This window comes from Maniola jurtina, chromosome 14 (genome assembly GCF_905333055.1).
Source record: "Maniola jurtina chromosome 14, ilManJurt1.1, whole genome shotgun sequence".
NCBI classification, from domain to species: domain Eukaryota; kingdom Metazoa; phylum Arthropoda; class Insecta; order Lepidoptera; family Nymphalidae; genus Maniola; species Maniola jurtina.
This window is the reverse complement of record NC_060042.1, coordinates 6865191-6885503: the sequence shown is the minus strand read 5'-3', so window position 1 is coordinate 6885503 and position 20313 is coordinate 6865191. Positions and strand designations below refer to the sequence as shown.

General features: G+C 37.5%; 1 protein-coding gene across 3 annotated transcripts in view; it reads right to left on the bottom strand.

The window, feature by feature from the left end:
* Nucleotides 1–1432: 1432 nt before the first annotated feature.
* Nucleotides 1433–20313, bottom strand: part of LOC123871720 (phospholipid-transporting ATPase ABCA1-like) — a 31707-nt gene continuing 12826 nt past the window's right edge. For 2 of the 3 annotated variants that reach the window (XM_045915635.1, XM_045915636.1), the window contains exons 9-31: nt 19803–20015; nt 17975–18078; nt 17293–17425; nt 15826–16055; nt 15323–15488; nt 14762–14995; nt 14537–14678; nt 14358–14464; nt 13897–14285; nt 13030–13239; nt 12443–12547; nt 11609–11780; nt 11084–11209; nt 10500–10623; nt 9587–9708; nt 9001–9125; nt 8393–8576; nt 7802–7963; nt 7123–7280; nt 6937–7033; nt 6262–6453; nt 5445–5547; nt 1433–4519 (exon numbers count right to left, since the gene is read on the bottom strand). In XM_045915635.1, coding sequence (XP_045771591.1) covers nt 4312–4519; nt 5445–5547; nt 6262–6453; nt 6937–7033; nt 7123–7280; nt 7802–7963; nt 8393–8576; nt 9001–9125; nt 9587–9708; nt 10500–10623; nt 11084–11209; nt 11609–11780; nt 12443–12547; nt 13030–13239; nt 13897–14285; nt 14358–14464; nt 14537–14678; nt 14762–14995; nt 15323–15488; nt 15826–16055; nt 17293–17425; nt 17975–18078; nt 19803–20015 — 3806 coding nt within the window. In that variant the 3' untranslated portion in view covers nt 1433–4311. The remainder of the gene's footprint in view (nt 4520–5444; nt 5548–6261; nt 6454–6936; nt 7034–7122; nt 7281–7801; nt 7964–8392; nt 8577–9000; nt 9126–9586; nt 9709–10499; nt 10624–11083; nt 11210–11608; nt 11781–12442; nt 12548–13029; nt 13240–13896; nt 14286–14357; nt 14465–14536; nt 14679–14761; nt 14996–15322; nt 15489–15825; nt 16056–17292; nt 17426–17974; nt 18079–19802; nt 20016–20313) is intronic. The other variant, XM_045915638.1, reaches the window with a different exon arrangement.

The window sequence follows — 20313 nt, the reverse complement described above, 5'->3', positions numbered from 1 at the left end:
GGCATATCACTAGAGCTTGCAAAACGGTATTTACAAAGTCTTGTACAAGCACACATCAGTTGCATTTTTACCAGACTGCAGCAAAGCCAAAAGGAAAGGTTACGAATTTAGCAGTCTATGTATGTTTGTTTGTATACAGATTCTGCGTGTTCCACCGTATCGCCTAAACTACTGGGCTGATTTTGATGAATGAGGTATCAATTTATTCGTTGTAAAGATCCGGGGGACATAGGCTATATTTTAAACGAAAAAAAAAGATTTTTTTTTGATATTGTATCGAGTGGGATGTCAAATTAAAGAGGAGAAAATTCTGAATTCATGAAATACACAACAACAGTAAAATATACCAAGCGACAGAAAAACAATTTTACTCTAATATTTCAGTGTTTATTAAGACGAGCGCAGTCGGGTTTTAGTTTTCAACTTTATCTTGTTTGTCAATCTTAAATTAACGCAGCTGGAGCAACTTTTAGTTTGTTTTTATGCATAATAGTTTTTGATTTACCGTGCAAAATCTGGGAAAAAATACTTGAGTACGGAACCCTAGTGCGAGCGCGAGACTCGGGTCTGACAATTAGGTCGGGGATTTTTTTAAAGTGCGATTGACGAGGATTATTGCTCTTCTAGTGATATGTCATACAGTATAACTCCGCAACACAAAACATATTCTATGGTGCCTATAATATTCAGTTTGTTTGAACTTATTTTATTTTTGTACCTACACAATATTTTTACGTAAGTAATACGTAAGTAAGGAAAAAAAAAGCATATGGCTTTATTATTTCTAAAGAATAAATGTTGTTTGATAACTCACCATTTAAACATAATAAGTAAATAATAATACTTGAAAGTTTTGCATTCGTGGTCCAGTTGTATGTAAAACAACATAGTTAATACTGGACAGTGATTGTCTAAAAGTTCTAGCCGTTTTATTTCAAGTTTTTTTGTACATTTTTATACATTTAAGACTAATATTTGTCGGTTTGTACATCAGGCAGTTCTAAGGTATAAGGTATGAAATATTTTGTACAAAAAAACTAAAAAGTACAATATTTTGTACAATTTAAATAAGTTTTCGTTAACCGTTTAGGTTCGTATAACCGAAACTGGAAGGAAAATCTTTAGCGAATTATCACCACGCAAAACCTTTCCTTGCAAAAAATTAATAATTCAAGCTAACATTTTGAGTTTCAAATATTTATTTCGGAATAATTATAACTTTATCCATTCATAATTGTAAAAGTGTATCTGTATATACGTGTGTTACCTTTTCACGACTCAAGCTCTGCACCAATCTTGACAAAATTTATTTAGATACACTTATTCTGGAAAATTAGTCCCTTCGGTATTTTTAAACAATTAAAATCTATGCGGACTAAGTTGCGGTCATTATCAAGTAATAAATAATTATGTACAATATTCCATACAACACATTTTCAACTCCGAAACTATACCTACTTACTTCTAGTTTACATCATGCCAAGCACCAATCACCATTCTAAGTCACATAAAATAATTAGCTTACATAGTTTTCGGCTCATTTTTCAATCGCCAAATGAGCTTCAACTGACAAATAAAGCCATTTGATTACATTAGTCCAATACAAAAAACAGTGACAAATAAACATACATATTTCCAAGCAAAAACAGTTAAATCTCGTTATTTCTCAGTTACACATTATTTAGCGATTGAAAATTCGGCCCTTACGGCCGGTTCACACCAATTGCGTACACGTGACACGTGGTAGTGACGCGCGTAAACCCCTAACACACCGGGTTACGCATACGTCCACGCTTTACGCAAGCGGTGTGCCACAGTTCCATACATTAAAACGCAATGGTACACGCTACGTCTACGCTTACGCAGCTTGTGTGAACGAGCTATTAATCTTTACTACAGTTCCTACCACTTTTATAAGTCGCATCGGCAAAATCGTTTGCCCAAAAAAGCGCAACCTAATTAATGTACACCAAAGAAATACAGACCTTATTGCTTGACTTAAACATTTTAAACACAAGAATAACAGAGACTCGTTATTCTAGCTATCTCGCTTATTTGCTATCGTGCTAATTCGCGCATACAAAACAGACATGTAGGCAACAACCAATAGCGGACGGACGCGCACTATGATTGGCTGAGATATTTTCGCGCCATTCAAAAGTAAGGTTTCTGCGCAGGCACATCAGCGTAACTTATAAAAGTGGTAGTATTATATCTATCTACGTACTCTTTGGAGTGACAATAATAATAAATAACAAGGATTTGATCCTTACTCAAACACGTTATGAATATGAATATACATCCTACTACGAGTTCGGACCCAATAGGCAAACAGTTAGGCAGACTGTTTGACTCCCATATATTTTAGATGGAGCGTTCAAATAAAACGTATCACACGTACTTTACCCGCTTTAGCTTGCCATTTCATTAGGTTAGCCTCTACGCTTTTGTAGTCTATTTATCAATGGGTTTGCATCCAATTTGCAGCTCAGAGTTTGCTAGTCGTAAACTATTGGCCTGATAGGCCCGCAGCCATACCTAAATATTACGCGAACCAAGCTATTTTTCATACTGTACAAAAGGCGTACAATAGTACCTACTTTGAATAAATGATTTTGACTTTGACTTTGACTTAGTAAGCAGGCAGATATCACGATAGTAGTAACGTTACGAAAAATTGCCGATAAACTACAGTCGGGAATTTCAAGATTAAAATCTCTTTCTAAAATTAATACATGTGAGTAAATTCTACACAACTCTATATTTTATAAACCGTTTTTTATGCATGTAGAAATGACGTGTGAGTAAGGACAGGTATAGGTAAGGGAAAGGCTATATCAACGTCGTTTATTGGGGCAGGTTATACACTATCTACACTTCAGTCTTAGACAGTAAGAAGTTCACTGTACAGTTGAGAAATCCATAAACTGCAATTTATTGAATAGTTTATTGAACACGATGAGTATTCTCAGATCGTCATATTATAGTTTGAAAACATCATTTAATTTGATAAAGTACAATACAATGTAAAGTACAATAATTCTTTAGAATTATTAAAAACTTGACTAAGGCTTCATTGTCTAGTTGCTAGCCATTCGCTATAATTATTAAGTATATAATTTACCATACCATAAAACAACGCTAGGAATTGTATTTGTGACGGTATAAAGTATAAATAACATGATAACAACACTAACATATACACGTACAAACATTTAATATATGTATAAAATAGAAGAGGTAAGTAGTAAGAACTAAGAGCCGTCGCGTACCTACGGAGTGGCGTGGAGCGAAGCGAAGCATCTTTTTCGGTATCAATTCAAATGGTCTAACTACACTGGTGCGCTTTCAACTTGCGTTAGACGCATGCGCTAACTACCCAGACGTATGCCTGTGCCTCATGCTCAATGGCAATAGCGCATATATCAAATCCTATGATTCACGCGATAACGCACGCACTCTCTTTCATTCTCAACCTCGTTTGTGATGTACACACAACGCGGCCTTGAATGTGAATTAATACTATGCAGCTTACATGATGCATTAAGCAAGTTGAAAACGCACTGTTATAAAAAATGACGCTCTGCTCAAACTTCACCCTGCAGGTGAGCGTTGCGCCTAAGACATCACATCGATTAGTATTAAGTTTCATTATACGTATGTAATTAGCGGCTACGTCAGACTTAACCAACGATGACGCGAATACAAATTAATATTAGTAATGCTGTGCTAAATTCTAGCTGCTTTTTCCTTGTCATGCTCCTGATTCTAGTCAGTTCTAGTTTTTATATTTGTACAATTTTGCCATTATTAATGGCATTATTTACGCGTGTTAATTATGTAGTTACAATAACATAAATATATTCAATGCATTAAAACTCTTCGATGACTTTCGATACAACTGATATCCGAGTTTTTTTTTTCGGTCTTGTGACTTTAATGGCGGCAAATTGTTGGCAAAGAAACAACTTAAATAAATCACGAAGGTCAAGCAGTAGCACAGGTAATCATATTATGTTAGGCGGTATTTAAGTATATTATAGTCAAATATTAAATACTATTGTAATAGTCATTTTTGCACTAGTGCAGTATTATAATGGCTGTCAACGAAAAAACATTTCGGAGCTAACATTTTTAGCAAGGTGTCTACCAAATATTACGATAGAATATTAAAAACTCTATTTCTTACAAACTACGTCACATAACGTTAATTCATCTTCAAGACCAGGCTCCTGCGCGCGTTTATTATTTATTTTAAAGTTTGTTATGTATTAGTTATTCTAAATTTAAAATATGAACGTCATTTGAGGTCTATCTCCTGGATAAAGAGTTGTGGTAGGAGTCCGGCTGGCCCTGCGCGCGGGTGAAGCGCAGGAACACCTGCTCGAGCGTGGTCTGCGACACGGAGTAGTCCTCGAGGCTGAAGCGGTCGCGCGCCTGCTCCATGAGGTGGAACACGCGCCACCACGGCAGCCCCGCGTCGTCGAGGTAGTATGTACTTATGCCGAGGTAGGTTTCTCTGGAATACAATCCATATCCATTATCCATACTAATATTATAAATGCGAAAGTGTGTCTGTCTGGCTGCTACGTTTTCACGGCTCAACCGCTGAATCGATTTTAATGAAAGGTACAGAGTTAGCTTACATCCCGGGGACAGACATAGGCTACTTTTTATCCCGGAAAATCAAAGAGTTCCCACGGGATTCTTAAGGGTCTATCCGTTTAGCCGGTTTAGCTTCCGGAACTCGACTTCAGCAATTTTTTATCCCGGAAAAGCAAAGAGTTCTCACGGGCTTTTAAAAACCTAATTCCACGCGGATGGAGTCGCGGGCATCATCTAGTTTACTATTAGTAACCCACATGTGGTTGTTTAATAACAAAAATTATCCTGCCAGGAGTAAGTTATTTGCTTTTTTCTCTCCTCAAATTGTAAACCTTGTGCTAGCAGTAGATACGACATACACGGGGAGGTTTAAAGTTTCAGTCCACTCCCTTAGCCGTTGAGCTATTGAGACTATTTTAAATAATCCTTAACACAACTTGTTAAGATTCAATTTTTCATGGAAGTGTGTGTTTTCGTTAGCCGGAGTATCTCTTAAGTAGCCTGGAACGAAATCTGACCACCCCAACTATATGCAGTCTTGTCTCTTCTACTCATGGAGTCTTGTAAAGCACAAAGCCAGAAGTTTGTGGAGGTCAGACAATGTGGACCGAAAATGAGGGAGTGGCGAGCTAAGCCAGTCTGCGACCTCCAGAGCCAAAAGATTCAGATAACTTGTGGTAGAAAGAATATCATCCTTTCTTAACTCACCATTGCATGGTGGCATGCTATTGTTTTTTTTTTTAATAAACGACCATAGTACCACTAACTCTTACTAAACATATTGAAGTGGAATGTAACATTCTATTTGATTTGACACAAAATAACAAGACAATACTTACATAATCTTAGCATCTCTAAAGTTATCGAGGACGTATTGGTTTATATTTTCTATATTTGTATCCCTTTCTGGTCCCGCTTTACATTTCACTATTAGAGTGTACCCTGTGAACAACATAATAGGTCCATATAATATCAATTACAGTTTTTCGCCAGAAACATTGGCAACCAAAAAATGGGCTAACTAAGCAGGTGAAAGCAGGTATCTAAATTACAAGTAACGAGTGCAAATTTTTTCTTCATTGCACGAATACTACGCACTGTGCTAAAAATCTCACAAATACTCAAAAAACTTTTTCGCCGCTTTGTAAAAAATTTCGTGGAGTCTGATTTACCAGCTCCTCAATTATTTTCGTAAAAAGTCCCCAATATTTCACTACCCCAAGTACGAAGTCCTCATCTACTTCGTTGTCCTCACCTATGATGCTGAAACGTAAGACACTGACAATCAGCCTTGTCCACAAACTCAAAGTTGCTCAGTGAGCTATGGATAGGGCTATGTTAGGTTCCCCTGTAGGATAAGATCCGCAGGAGAACCAAGATCATTGACAGCCCAAACTATTAGCAAGCTGACGTGGCCGTGAGCAGGCTATGCCTGTCGTAGAGGTGATGGCCGTTGGAGACCGCGTATAAGCAAGCGTAGTGTGGGACGCCCTCCAGCACGATGGACTGACGATATAAAGCGGCTGGCGAAAAGTGGCTGGATGAGGAAGGCTGAGGGATCGGGTGTGGTGGCGCTCTTTAGGGAAGGCCTATGTCCAACAGTGGACGTCCACAGGCTGATGATAATGATGAAGTACTAAAGGTCAAGACACGTACCTTGGGAAAACTTATTCTTTAGATGTTGTAGCGGCCCCAAGCAGTGCAGTCGGCCGTTGACCATGACAGTGAGGCGCGAGCACAGAGCCTCGCACTCCTCCATACTATGCGACGTCAGCACGATGCTGCGTCCGCCGCACACCGCGTCGTTGATGCTCGACCACACTAGACGCTTTGATGCTGGGTCCATACCTACAATACAATATGCGGCTTGGCAATGGCTTAGCAGACAGAGCGTCGGGCGCGAATCCAGAAGACGCAGGTTCGAATCCTGCCGGTTTCGCAATTTTTGATATGTATTCAAAAACTATTTAGAAATTTCCTTGAAGTGTAGGTAAAAAACACTATCTTAAAAATTATAAGATAAATCGAATTTGTTTGTGTGGTTTAAACGATGTTTTATGGTTCGCGTTAGAAAAGAGTCCGTGTGAACAAGAGTTAAAAGTAGATAGTCTGATTTGATTGTATTTTTTTGTTGAAACTTCCATATCATTTCTATTGAAGCAGTTGTGCAGACAAAAGTTGGTGCCCAAACACAATGTATATGCAGCTTTTTGATAATAATACTGAAAATACACCTACAAAAGTTGTTTAAGCATAAGTATAGTTTAAGTGGAGAGTTAATTGTTTATAAATTACACATTTATAAAAAGAAATATTTAAACATAGAAATACCTGTGGTCGGTTCATCTAGGAACACTAATGGTGAATCCCCTAGTAGTGCAAGAGCTGTACTGATTTTTCTCTTAGTCCCACCACTGCATTCGTGTACCTGAGTAAATGAAATAAAAATTAAAAATTAACCATGTGATTATGAACCAAATATTTGGTTAGGTATTGCTCAATTTAGGTACAGCTTACCTTTTTATCAAAATGTCTCATGAATCCCAACATTTCGGCCAGCTGTATCGCTCTCACTGACCCCACTTTCACCGGAATACCGCGAAGAAGGCAGAATATCTTGAGAGTTTCCCGCGCCGTCAAGTTGTCTAACAACGCGTCGAATTGCGGGCAATATCCTACAAAGCAGAATGATACTAGATACACAGAGAAAATACCAAACCGATGATAGTGTGAAATTAAAGGATATGTAATTAATTCCCAAATTACCCGAAAATTGAAACCGGGACCTCGCACTTGCAATACCAATGCGCCAAGTCATAAAATATTAAGTGTTAGTGCGCAATCTAGATGCCGCGCTGAATGAAAATTCATCACCTATTATCCGCTTGCGTTATTCCGTTAGATTGGTCCTTGGCTTCAGGCACCGAACTTAATGATGTTTTATTTTTCGAGGAGATCGGAGGCAACGTCTTCCCAAAATCGTCTCCAGTGAGGCTCAGACTTTGATTTTGGACAAATGGGTCAGCTCCACCTAAATAGTCCGAGCGCTCTCCTGACTGCCATTATGATCTATGTCCAGGTAACTTAAGGAATCAGGGACACGCTTTTCGCCGGCAAAGATGCTGGGCTGAGGCCTGTGGGTATGAATTTCCCTAGTCCTGGGAGGACTGAGGAAGCGTTGTAAGTCATCACTCACCGATGTGCGCGTGGACGTCCTCTATGCGCGTCTTGAGCGACAGGCCGTGCACGTAGGCGTCGCCGCAGCTGATGCGCGCGTCGCCGGTCAGCATGCGGAACGTGCTTGTTTTTCCAGCACCATTGATGCCCAGCAGTCCAAAACACTCGCCCTTGTTCACCGCTGAACAAAAAATATTTTATTGCAATTATTGCATTTTATTTATTAATAAACATTACAAAAATAAACTAAAACTGACACATTCTTCTCGACTTCTACAATAGAAGGCTTATGATTTTAGCAGTCTATGTATGTATAGTGTATACGTATGTTTGTATCCAGATTCTGTGTGTCCACTGTAGCGCCTAAACTACTGGGCCGATTTTGATGAGATGTTAATTAATTCTTAGTAAAGGTCTGGGTGACATAACCTATATTCTATACGGAAAAAATGATCTAACGGATGTTACATTAAAAAAAATAGGGTCAACATAAAAATATACCAAGCGACAGAAAAACAATTTGACTATAATATTTCAGTTTATTAAGACGTATGATCGTCTTTCGGCATTCGTCGGGTTTTAGTTTCCAACTTTATCTTGTTGTACTCACCGAAGCTAAGCCTGTTAACTGCGAGGAAGTCCTTGTAGAACTTGGTGAGGTCTCTGCACACGAGGCTATGCTGCGCTAATTCGGGCCGAGTGAGAGATTGGACGGTTTTGCGCTCGTGGGCTACATCGCTGTCTTCATCGGGACTAGGCGGCGGCGGCCGGTATGAACTTTCCGTGTAGAAAATCTAATGAAGAGGTCACACGCTATTACTTAAATCAGTCAATTAAAAAAATAGACAATAGCACGATCACACTTGATGGTTTTTGCCGATATAGCTTAAGCTAGAGCGTGCTTCCCTATTACACTTGCTTTGAAGGTATTTAGATTAAAAGTGGCGAGTATACAGAAGGGCATTCTAATGATTTACGATACCTATTAGAATGCTGTGAATCAAGAATGATGCCAGTTGACTGTGTATGGCGTTGAGTGTTGACTGACCATTTTTTTAATGTTATTTTGAGATGAAGGCGATTTTCCTGGCTAAAATTTAATTAATTTATTTTAAAAATAATGTGTGCGAAAGCAAGTTTATTCGCCAGAAAGTGTTTCAGTGAAGAATCAAGTAGCTACAGCGTCAAATAAAACCTGAAAACTATTTTAAAACTGACCTTGTTCAGGACTTCATATTCCTTTATGAGCAGAATTGTAAAGCCAAGAAGTCCCACCAGAGTCATCATAAACAAATATCGACCGATGCCTGGCTCACTCCATTTAAGATACGGGTCGTCATCGACTAAACAAATAAGAAAAATGTTATATGTAACTACATATAATAAGTAATAACCAATATATTATTCTCTTTTGAGTCTATTTGAAGTAACTATACAGGCTGCATCTCGTGAACAGTAATAGGTAGTGAGTTGAAATTTCACAGAATGTCTATTTCTATTGCCGCTTTAACAAATAATAAAAATGGCTACCATGAAAATTAATAAAATTAAAAAGTGTTATTTCTTGTACGGTGGTCCGAGTTATTTTTGAACAATTTTTACATTTGAGCATTAGCATGTCAGTGACGCGACCATAACGTTTCTTCCCATCACAAAATCGCCCAACGAATACTGAATGAATGGCCTACTAAGTTCTCGGGAGAAAAAGGAGTACTCCCGAGAACTTAGTAGATCATTCATGCAGTTAAACTAGTTAAATTATAAAAAGTAAAATGAAAGAAACGGCGATACAAAACTCACTTACTACAACAAACCGACACGTTGAGTTTGTGGCACACGGTGTGTCGCGTGCAGTTCTCTATGTTCTCGAACTGCTTGCACAGCGCGTCACAAGCCAGCATCGAGAATGACGAATGGCTCATATCCCTACAACACCAATTATTTTATACTCCATCCGCAAAAAACAAGAAAAAAGAAGTTAGCATAGCGCTCTCTGTTACGTAATCCCATACAAATTATAGAGGCAAAAATTTCAGTAGGCGTTAATTATTTTGAGTCACCAACCAATCACAAACATGTTTTCAAAAATATAGAAATTCAATTAAAAACATAGTTTCGTTTGTGATTGGTTGGAAAAATGGTTAGCGGCTAGCGCTCGCCTCTATCATTTGTATGGGATTACAGAGAGTGCTATCTAACTTCTTTTCGCGGACTAAACGGCGTAACTGCACGAAATTCACAGATGCAAAATAAAAAAAGAATGAAGCTGTCGAAACTTCACAGTGCGTGTTATAGTGTTTTGATCAAAATCACGAACTTTAGACTCAGTAGTATTTTATTCAGTTTTGGAGGAATGGAAATGAATATGAGTACCATATCTTGGATTCAAGTTTCACAGGCTTAAGCCATATTGCTCGAAAATGGTCTGAAAAATCAAATGAACGGCCAATCCGCACTTAGCCAACAGGATCTATGGCCAATCCCTTCTTGTTCTGAGAGGAGACCCGTGCGTGCTCTCCTGAGGATGCTCCGGTGTTGGAGTGAAACATACGTTAAGTGTATTCTAGATTTGTGTTGTGTTACGTATTGGTGGCGTATTGCTTTTTCTACTTCTATAGTATTGAGAGAGTGGGCGGTGCATACAGATACAGATTTGTCTCTTTATACTGATTTAAATTTGTAGTTCCTTGTAATTATAATAAGTAACACACACATACCTGAAACTTCTACAGATGCAATAGATGGGCAATGGTGAGAAGACCCAGTCGAAAATGTGTGCATAATACGGATTACCAACTACGGGCAATCTTAGAACTTCTGTTATCAGGAATGGCATACAACCTGAATATTAGAACAAAATAAGGTTTTAAAGTCAAAGAACAACTCTTTAAATGCAGTTAAGTGTGCAAGGCAAACGAAGCTTGATTGAAAACACGAGAAACTGAGAAAAACCACACTTTATTTTATTTTTCATGTACCAAAAATTGTAATAATTAAGTACAAAGTAACAGATGACGTGGATCAGAGTAATAGATGGAAGAGATTATCTCTAATATAAATACGTTGTGCATGTTACCTAGTCACGGCTCAAACGCTGCATCGATCTTGAATCTAGATGAACTTTGGCTCAGAGATAGCTTACATCCTGCAGACAGCATTATTTTTATCCCAGAAAATTAAGAAAAATCCCGTAGATTTTCAAAAATACTAAATATACGCGGACAAAGCAACGGGTACATCAGCTAGTACAGAAATTTAATTTTACCTACATTTTACATTAAATTAAACATTACACAGGTACCTGAAAAAATATTGATGAAACACATTTTCGAGAATCCCGTAGCAGCGGCTTCGAAGTAAAACGCGGCCAGGTAATGCAATGGTATCATCGCGAAAGCGAATGTCACCAGTACGAGCAAAACTCTGCCTGCAAAAAAATAGAATTCGATAAATACTTAAACCATGTAATCTTAGTCTGAGATTAACCATAACTTTGACTTTGATCAGATATAGATTTAGTTAAAAAAAGATAGATTTAAGTCAGTGATATAGCGCCTATCTCGATTTAACAGTGTCTTAAGTTAGACTGAACAAAATCATAGTGCGCTTTATAGATCTCAGGCTTAGTGAAAAATATAGCTTTCAGTTTAGCTAGAAATGGCTTTAGCTTTTCGGTATTCGGGAACTGTTTATAATACCATATAAAAGAATTCTTTCTTACACAAATTTCGAATATTCACCAGGATATACTCTAAACAGGAAGAATATTAAGAATCCGAATAAATTGATTGCTACCGATTTGAGACAGTTAAAAAAATTGAGTCACCTAATTCCTGGGGTGTGGCCAAAGTGTTTTCTTGGTAGAAAGCTAATGTGAGGATTATGGCGAAAAACACCATCAGCATCCAAAACCAGTCCCATATTAGTGCAGTTGTCCAAAGAATGGCAGGCCGAACTCCTGACACGCGCTGTAAAAGCTTCGCGCCGCTTGTGCGCTCCTGGTACATTAAAATATAAATGAATAAATTAATGGATGTGTTAAACAGCCACAAACGGTCGTTTGATTTAAAAAATTAACCGACCACAAGTAAAATTATTCCATTAATAAATTGATCCATAATAGTTTGCACTAAGGAACAAATTTCAAAATCTAATGGTAAACTCTGGATAGTTTTAATATAGTACAATCGCTTGTGGCCGTCTAGACACTTCTTAAATTAATTACTACAACTTACTGGTCTCTACACAATACACTGGACCTGCGATAGGCTGATAGTCAACCTGTTTTTTACGCGACTTAATTTTCACCATTATGGCGCTGAAAACAGCAGCGTTATGTGAGCGTACTCGGCACTAAATATTAGTAATGAGACGCCTGACAACAGTGTCAACGCGAAGCCCATTTCACAAAATATCGATGTTAATTCCCGGTACGTCCGGTGATTCAGATCGACACGACAAATAACTGTCATTTTGGGTGGCATACCTCTTCCAGTGTATAGTATAATGTTAATTTCTATGCTATACCTGCTTAGTAGAAGGCACTATTAGACAAAATAATAGTTAATATAGGGGTCCTTGATGTATGACATTACACAGTGCGTTTGTGCGTTCATAAGCACCAAGGTGCCTCTATTCATAGTATAGAATTTTTACTTACTTTAATGACAAAAAGCACGAGGAAAGATGTCACAAATGCCATACAGAATCCAATGTTAAAGGCAAATTGGAATGCCATACTGCTACCACTTGCCATTACTTTTACCTAAAAACAAAAGATCGAAGTTTACTGAATTACTCCTATGTTCTGTACATTATTATATTCAGAATTTAATGTTTTTATATTCAGTTACAAACACACATTACAAAAAAATGACAATAGTACAATCAAGTAATACAAGCTATGAAAAAAAAAAAACTAGCCACTCTCCAAAGAAAGCGTGTACAGACGTAGTCAACAAGATAATAATAATTGTTGACTGCATTGTTGGTGGAAGGATCTTTCTGTACCAACTGTTTCTAACAGCTGTACCATCTCAGTACATTTTACTATGCTAGCGCAAAACATTGTGAGGAAATCTGTACCTGCACCTGAGAATTCTCTATAATATTGTAAAACTTGTGTGAAGTCTTGTGTCAATTTTATGGCCTAAACCTTTGTTACTTTGAGAGGATACCCATGGGCCGGAGATGGTTTGAGACGATTGGTTGATAATGATGAACTAAATTATGTAATAAGTTACTCACTAAATTCTCTATGGAGTATGGCAGAGGACGGTTTACAATAGACAACGTGCTGCCCGGGGAGAGCGCATCTAATATCGCATTGTTCGCGAGAGCCAATGATATCGCAGAGTCGTGGTAGCCATAGTTGCTGAACCAGGCGGTGATGCGGTGCGGCGCGAATGTAGCGCCGATAAGGTTCTCATAGCGAACACGAGGTAGATCTGCCTCGCTCTAAAATAAAAATAAAATCATCCATACTAATATTATAAATGCGAAAGTATATCTGTCTGCTACCTTTTCACGGTCCAACAGTTTAACCGATTCTGACGAAATTTGGTACAGGGTTAGGTTATATCCCGGGGACGGAGATAGGCTGCTTTTTATCCCGGAAAATCAAACAGTTCCCGCGAGATTCCTATAGACCCATCCGTATAACTGATTTCTCAGTAATTGACATTGGCAACTTTTTATCCCGGAAAATCAAACAGTAGTTCCCACGGGATTTTTAAAAACCTAAGTCCACGCGGACGATGTCGGGCATCCTCTAGTTACACATAAAGAGAAAAGTCCTGACTCTATCCTTCGCTCCACTTTAAGAAAGTCCGAACTCCGAATCCGAAAGTCGAGACTGCTCAAACAAATTCTGTCTTGTATTGAATTTTCAACTTTGTTAGAATCGAATAAAGAAGATATTTCACTATTCGTCGGAGTTCTTGAATATTTATTAACTCCTGGGTGTTTCATAGGTGAAAACGAATAAATCACAATTTCAACATTTTAAATCTTTTTTTGTGTAATGGAAGATTTGGGTTAAAACTGTTAAAAGTGACCAGACCAATACATGAAAAACTTACTCAACAATATAAATAAAATAAATTTCTAACATACCAATTTCAAATAAAATTTCCCTAAGTCTAACTGTCCTATATCTGTCAATAGCATGTTCGCATCATTAACCGTTTTGAAGTAATCCTTGTAAGCCATCATCGCCCTTCTTTCTAAACTGTTGTCAGTCAAATTTGCTCCTTGTGATAGCAGAGTTTCAGTTTTCCTAAAACCACTTTTCAAACTAAGTTCCAATGGTGGGAGCTGCGTCATGAATTTCCATGACCTCGCTATACATACAGATATAGTAATGTTTATAATAGGTGTAATTATCTGTATCATTGAAGCCAATTTATTCCTCATTGTATTGTAGGCCAGCTTCAAGAACATTGCTTTTATGTGGTTCCTTAACAGTTTGAACCCGCGCACTTTCTGTATGGGCTCGCTGTCTACTGTAATAAATGTTTTCATTAAATTTTGAACTCTATCCGAATTAAAATAAGGATTATTTTGCACACTCATACTTATACTGTTACGGTGTCCGTTGATCGGAACTATGGCACAGTCATTGTATAAATATTTGTAATTATTTTTTTTAGAGGATGACACTTCGTTGTCTTCCGCACCCGCTCTGAAAGACAATATTAAAATCAGCATTTTGAAACATCATAACTTTATTAGCTACGTAATGACAGTAACTTACTTCATAAAGACTTCTTCAAGGCTCGTTATTGACAAACCATAACTAGAAATTTTTAAATCATCCTTTTCGTCTTCGAATTTCTTAAGCATATCAGGAAATTTACTGACGTGTTCGTTTGGTAAGATATACGTCAACTCAGAGCCTAAAAATCAAAACAGATTTAAAAGGGCTAATTTTACGACAGATAAGTTAGATATTTACGTTTTATATGCATATTGGGCCTACCGATATTAGTATTTTCCTTAACATCAGGCACGTAATTCTTAAAGAATCTAGTGACTTGTTGTACGTTGCAATGATCCATCTTCACTATAGTCAATTTGTATCCAATGCCATAGTGTTTCTTCAGGAAATAAGGTGTCCCAACACATTGTAAGCGCCCCCCGGACATGATGGCAATACGATCCCCTAACACGTCTGCTTCGTCCATAAAGTGAGTTGTTAGGATCATTGTCCGACCTGAGAAAAATTACAAATAAAAACTATTTCGGTTGGCTTACGAGGAATCTCCTTCGAGCGTGTATCATACAAATCGACTCTTAATTTAATATAACCAATCAAACTCAATGAAATATTGTAGATACTCGTACGCTCCGAAATCTAATAACTGCATCACTTGACAGATTTCCATAAAAATATGTAGTTTAAACTACAAACTACAAAACATTGAGTTTGTTTGCTTAATATTGGAAAAAGAATTTTAACTTCATTTTTATGGAGGCGCTCGGAATAGGTCAATCTCATAAGGTTATAATTTTAAATACGTGTTTAAAATTTTTACCTTACCTTTTTTCTCTTTTTGCAACAGATCCCATAACGATCTACGGGCGGCCGGATCGAGGCCTGACGTGGGCTCATCCAATAACACCACTCGAGACGAACCGCACATCGCTGCGCCAACAGACAGGCGACGCTTCTGACCGCCCGATAAGTGCTTTGAAATCACGTTCCTCTAATGGAAAAGTATTACGAGTAAATTGAATTATTTATTATCCTTTAACCTGAGACTAAATTTTATCTCTTTTTTTAATTAGTAGTTCTGTATTGGATACCGGTTTTATACATCGTGATTCGTGACATATATTATGTAAATAAAAAGCTTATGAAATACCGTCTATAATATCGCTAGTCAAGCAATAGTAGTATTGCTCGACTATTAAAAATATCGTGTGGAGCGAATCGATTCCAATATTTTTGATTTTATTAGAAATGTAATCAATCAATCAATTAAGATTATCACGTAAGGTATTTTACTATTGGGAAAAACGCAAGTGATTGTTAAACTGTACCTTCTCTTGCAGCTCCAGAAGTTTGACGAAATGTTCGACCTCATCGTTTATCTTCGACGCAGGCACTCCTTTTAACCGCGAATAGAATATAATGTGTTCGGCGACCGTGAGATCAGGGAACAACACGTTATGTTGCGGGCAGATGCCGATGGACTCGCGCGCCTGCTCCGTCTCAGTAACTATGTCGTACCCGTTGATGGTCGCCGAGCCGGACGTCGGTGGGACCATACCTTTTTCGGAAAAAATAGGGTTGTAGCATTAGCACAGTTCACGACAGTTAAGAAACTTGTAACAAACGTCGCGGCTTGGATGTCACTGATAGGCGTCAAATGTTCCTACATCTCACTTTACTTCATCGACGCGCTTCCTCTCAGAATGAGAATGGTTTAGGCTCTTGAGTCCACCACGCTGGCCACGAGCGGATTGACAGACTTCACGCACCTTTGAGAACATTACGGAGAACTCTCAGGCTTGCAGGTTTACTCATTTCCCTTCAGCGTTAAAGCCGTGATATTAACTTTATACCTACGTTTAATTTGGTCATGTATACGTATACGCTGTACGTATGTCCAGAACGCGACAGGTCGAGATAGCAATCGGGGTATGAGGCGGGGGGACGCCCTCCACACCCGCACGTTAGCCACGCTATCCCGCATCGGATTAGCGCGAGGGCTGCGCGGGGGTGCGTGCGTCACCACCCCGATTGCCATCTTGACCTGTCACATATTATACGTGTACGTGTACGCTTACAATGCGAATAGTACGCCACCAACGTCGAATAACCGAAATCAGCGTAAGAGAATTTTAGGTATCGGAATAATCATCGGACGGGATGGAAAATATCCGTTCCTAGTGTGATTGTATGTTTGCTAGTTAGTTACCTAAGCTAATGTTGACTAATTGTGTATTTGTTCAGTTAACAATGAATTTCAAATGTCTCGCGCTAGCAACAATGTTGTAACTCGTGTAAGTAACGAGAAACCTAACAAATATAAGGTTACAATTCTTAGGCGCTCTAGACCTTGTGATCAAGGTCAAATAATTCAACTTTCATGCACTAAATGTTAACTTTGCAGCGCAATAACTGAAAAGTACTACATATTATAATCCTACTCTTTAGACGAGTTTAAAACACGCAACCGTAGTATTTTTCTCTACCCGATTCGGCTTAATTTTTTGTTTAAAAAATAGGATTAAAAAAATCTCCTAGGGAAGGACACATCATACCTAACACACACACCCATTTAACCTTTTAGACAATATTATGACCAATCTCCTCTTTACCTAAGAATGTTTTACATTTTATATGTATTTAGATTAATAGAAAAAAAAACATACATATATTTCAGTTATTTCATAACAACATAAATATACTTGACAGATAGTTCATAATATGAAGGTCATAGATAGAACAATGTGTTTGTATATATGTATTACAACACAATAAATATGTACATTAATACTTACCGGTTAGCATCGATATGGTTGTGGTTTTTCCGGCGCCATTATGACCTAATAATACTGTTATTTCATTTTCGTACATCCTAAGGTTTAAATTATCTACAGCTTTCTTTCGTCCTCTGTACACTTTTGTGAGATTCTGAAAGTAACACATATTAATTTTTATGAAATCTGTTTATGTTAAATTAAATAAATTCCTTGCTAGCAGGTCTGATTGCAGCCAAGCGCTAGTCTATATAATTTAAAAAAAATATATAAAATAAAGATTAAATATAGAGCAATTACAAACTCAAAAAATGATAATACGATTTAATTAAAATCTTAATTTAATTTCTCCAGTCTTAAAGTTTTTGTTAAATGTTATAATCCAGTTTTGATTACCATTTACAACGTTCCGTTGGACTAAAAATTGAGTCATTCGTATCGAATATCGATATGTGGAGGTACAAAAAGTAAACGGATCACAGTAGGCATAACCTATCGAGTCATGGGTTTATCAAAGACTGTTTTTGTGGTTTATCTCTAAAAGTTGTTGTCATTCAGCAAATGAGCACCTCTCTCTGGCATCTATTTTTAAACAGGTTACAGGTATTTAGCCAGATTAAGAACCCGGTGTTTTAATAATAAAAAGTGTAAATAAAATCTTTGTTTATAAAGTGAAATAATGTATCCAGAATTTTATACTTACTTCGATATTAATACCCATCGGTACTCCTTTCGGTTCTTCATCGTGAACCACTTTCAACAAGGCATTTTTATATTCCTGATCAACACCGTCTTTATTTGTCACGGCTGTAATAAATAGTCTTTTGAATAATGTATTAAGGTGCGTACTGATCAGGACCATTTCCGCTCAGATTCGAGCGTAACATCGGTGTGTATCTACGTCAAAATCATTGCGCTTATGTAATGATTCGAAAATGTGTGTGAGTGTGTTTTACTAAAGTGAATATTTTCCGCTCATTACTGTATTATTCTAAAGTAATGCTAAGTCGGATTTCAAATTGTTATATTACATAATATAAATAAAATGCTCCTGGTCAGCATCGGATCGCTATGGTTATTTATCTATAACGACAAACGTATCTATAGGTACAATTTAACTACTTATTACCTACGTGCAAGGTGCAAACACACATCAGGGTTAGAGTTACATTTTTTCTGAATTGAGTTTGCACCAGTATCTTGTTCTATTGACGTCAATCTATCTATTCGTGCAAACTCACATGTAACACTACTCATGTGTGTCTTATTATCTACTTAGAAAAATACTACTTATTTAATTACTACATTAATAATAATTAATAAACAGTCTTTATTGTAGTGTATGATTTAATTTTCGTAATCAATAAAACATTTGGAAGTTATCAGAGATATATAACATAGAGAATCACTGAAGATAATAGTATGATATCGTAAACTAGCACACGTAGGTAAAGGCTCAGTAGTTGTCGCGTTACCTTGAACCTTCCAAATAGCTAAGTAGGTCAGGCGTTCGCGTTGACAAAACAATTATCATACCGAATCGATAAACTATAGGCGCCTTCTCCACGGGCTAGAGTATCGCGACGAGTCCGTCCTACTATCGTCGGATAATCCCCACGGTACAACAATAAATCCGCGAGCGCGTTGTCGCGAATCGCAACGATACGCAACGAGACCGCATCGGATCGCCGCGTGACGTGACCGCAACGCCTCGTTGGGCCTCTCAACTGTGGCGTAACGTGGCGGTACCTATCGCCGCGATGCTCGACGATATCGTCGCGAAACACGACGAGTCCGCGACGTTATACGCGTCGTATCGCCGCGATTGTATCGCCCTGGGGTGATAAGCCCGGCCCATACGGTTTGTATCGGATTTGGTCGCACTGCGAGACTATCGCCGCGATACTCTCGTCCGTGGAGTTAGCGCCTTAGTGTATAAAACGTAAACTTTGCATCCCCTTACAGAATACGGTAACGAAAAAGAGGGATAGTTCACTAATATGTATTTATATTTATACAATTACCTGTACAAAAAAAATGTTGTAGATATATTTTAGCTAGTTGGACTCGCATAGTAGAGTTCAAAAAAATAATATCAAAAAATAAAACCCGCTTCTCGTAAAAATACGTAGGTATAAGTACACATAGGTAAATAATTATTTATGTATTTACTTTATAATATTTTTTTTATACACGCCATATTGGATTTATCATGACGTAACGAAGTTATTGATACCTTAATGAAAATCTAATGAGTAGTTTGATAACTACGATGCAACTGGGGAACCGATAAACACGTAACCTACAGTAATCAGGTAAAAATATATGCTTTAACAAAAATACTGTTAAATGAATGAAGTATTAAATGGACAGATAATATTTCTTAAAATCTACGAAATAAATTTCTCTTTAAATATACGAGTAGATATGTGAAGTTGTTGCGCACAAAATTTTCTCACTCAAGCCGCCGAACAAATTACTATAAATAAGCAGGAAGTGAAAATGATTTTCATGGTTATAAATTAACTTACCAGCAACTTTCGATTTACTAGGAAACCAGAAGCTCTTGGTGAAGGGAAAATACCATGGCAACGGGACGCCGTACATCCCCGGACGAATTTTCTCCACATAAATGGCCACTAGCATGTATAATATACTATCTAAAATTAACATTAAGACTACGTGACCAGGTTGGAACTGATCGTGATAGGATACGGGGGTGAAAAAGTCCTCCCATTGTAAGCCTGTAACAAAATTTAAAAAGTTAATAATCATTAGACGCAAGTTTTCTGACGCAATCGCATGTTTATAAGGTCTTCTGCCGGATATATTTTGGGGGGTGAGCTTTAATATTAAATTATAAATTAAATAAAAATACATTAAATTAAATAAAAATACAGACGCGCTATTTATCACGTCGACCTTGGCATTCGGGTATGCCTCATATAATTAATTCAAATTATGTATGCGGTTATGCATTTCTAATGTTCTAAAATGAAATTCAGGCTTTGTTATAAATTAACCTCTATAGTCTAATATTGA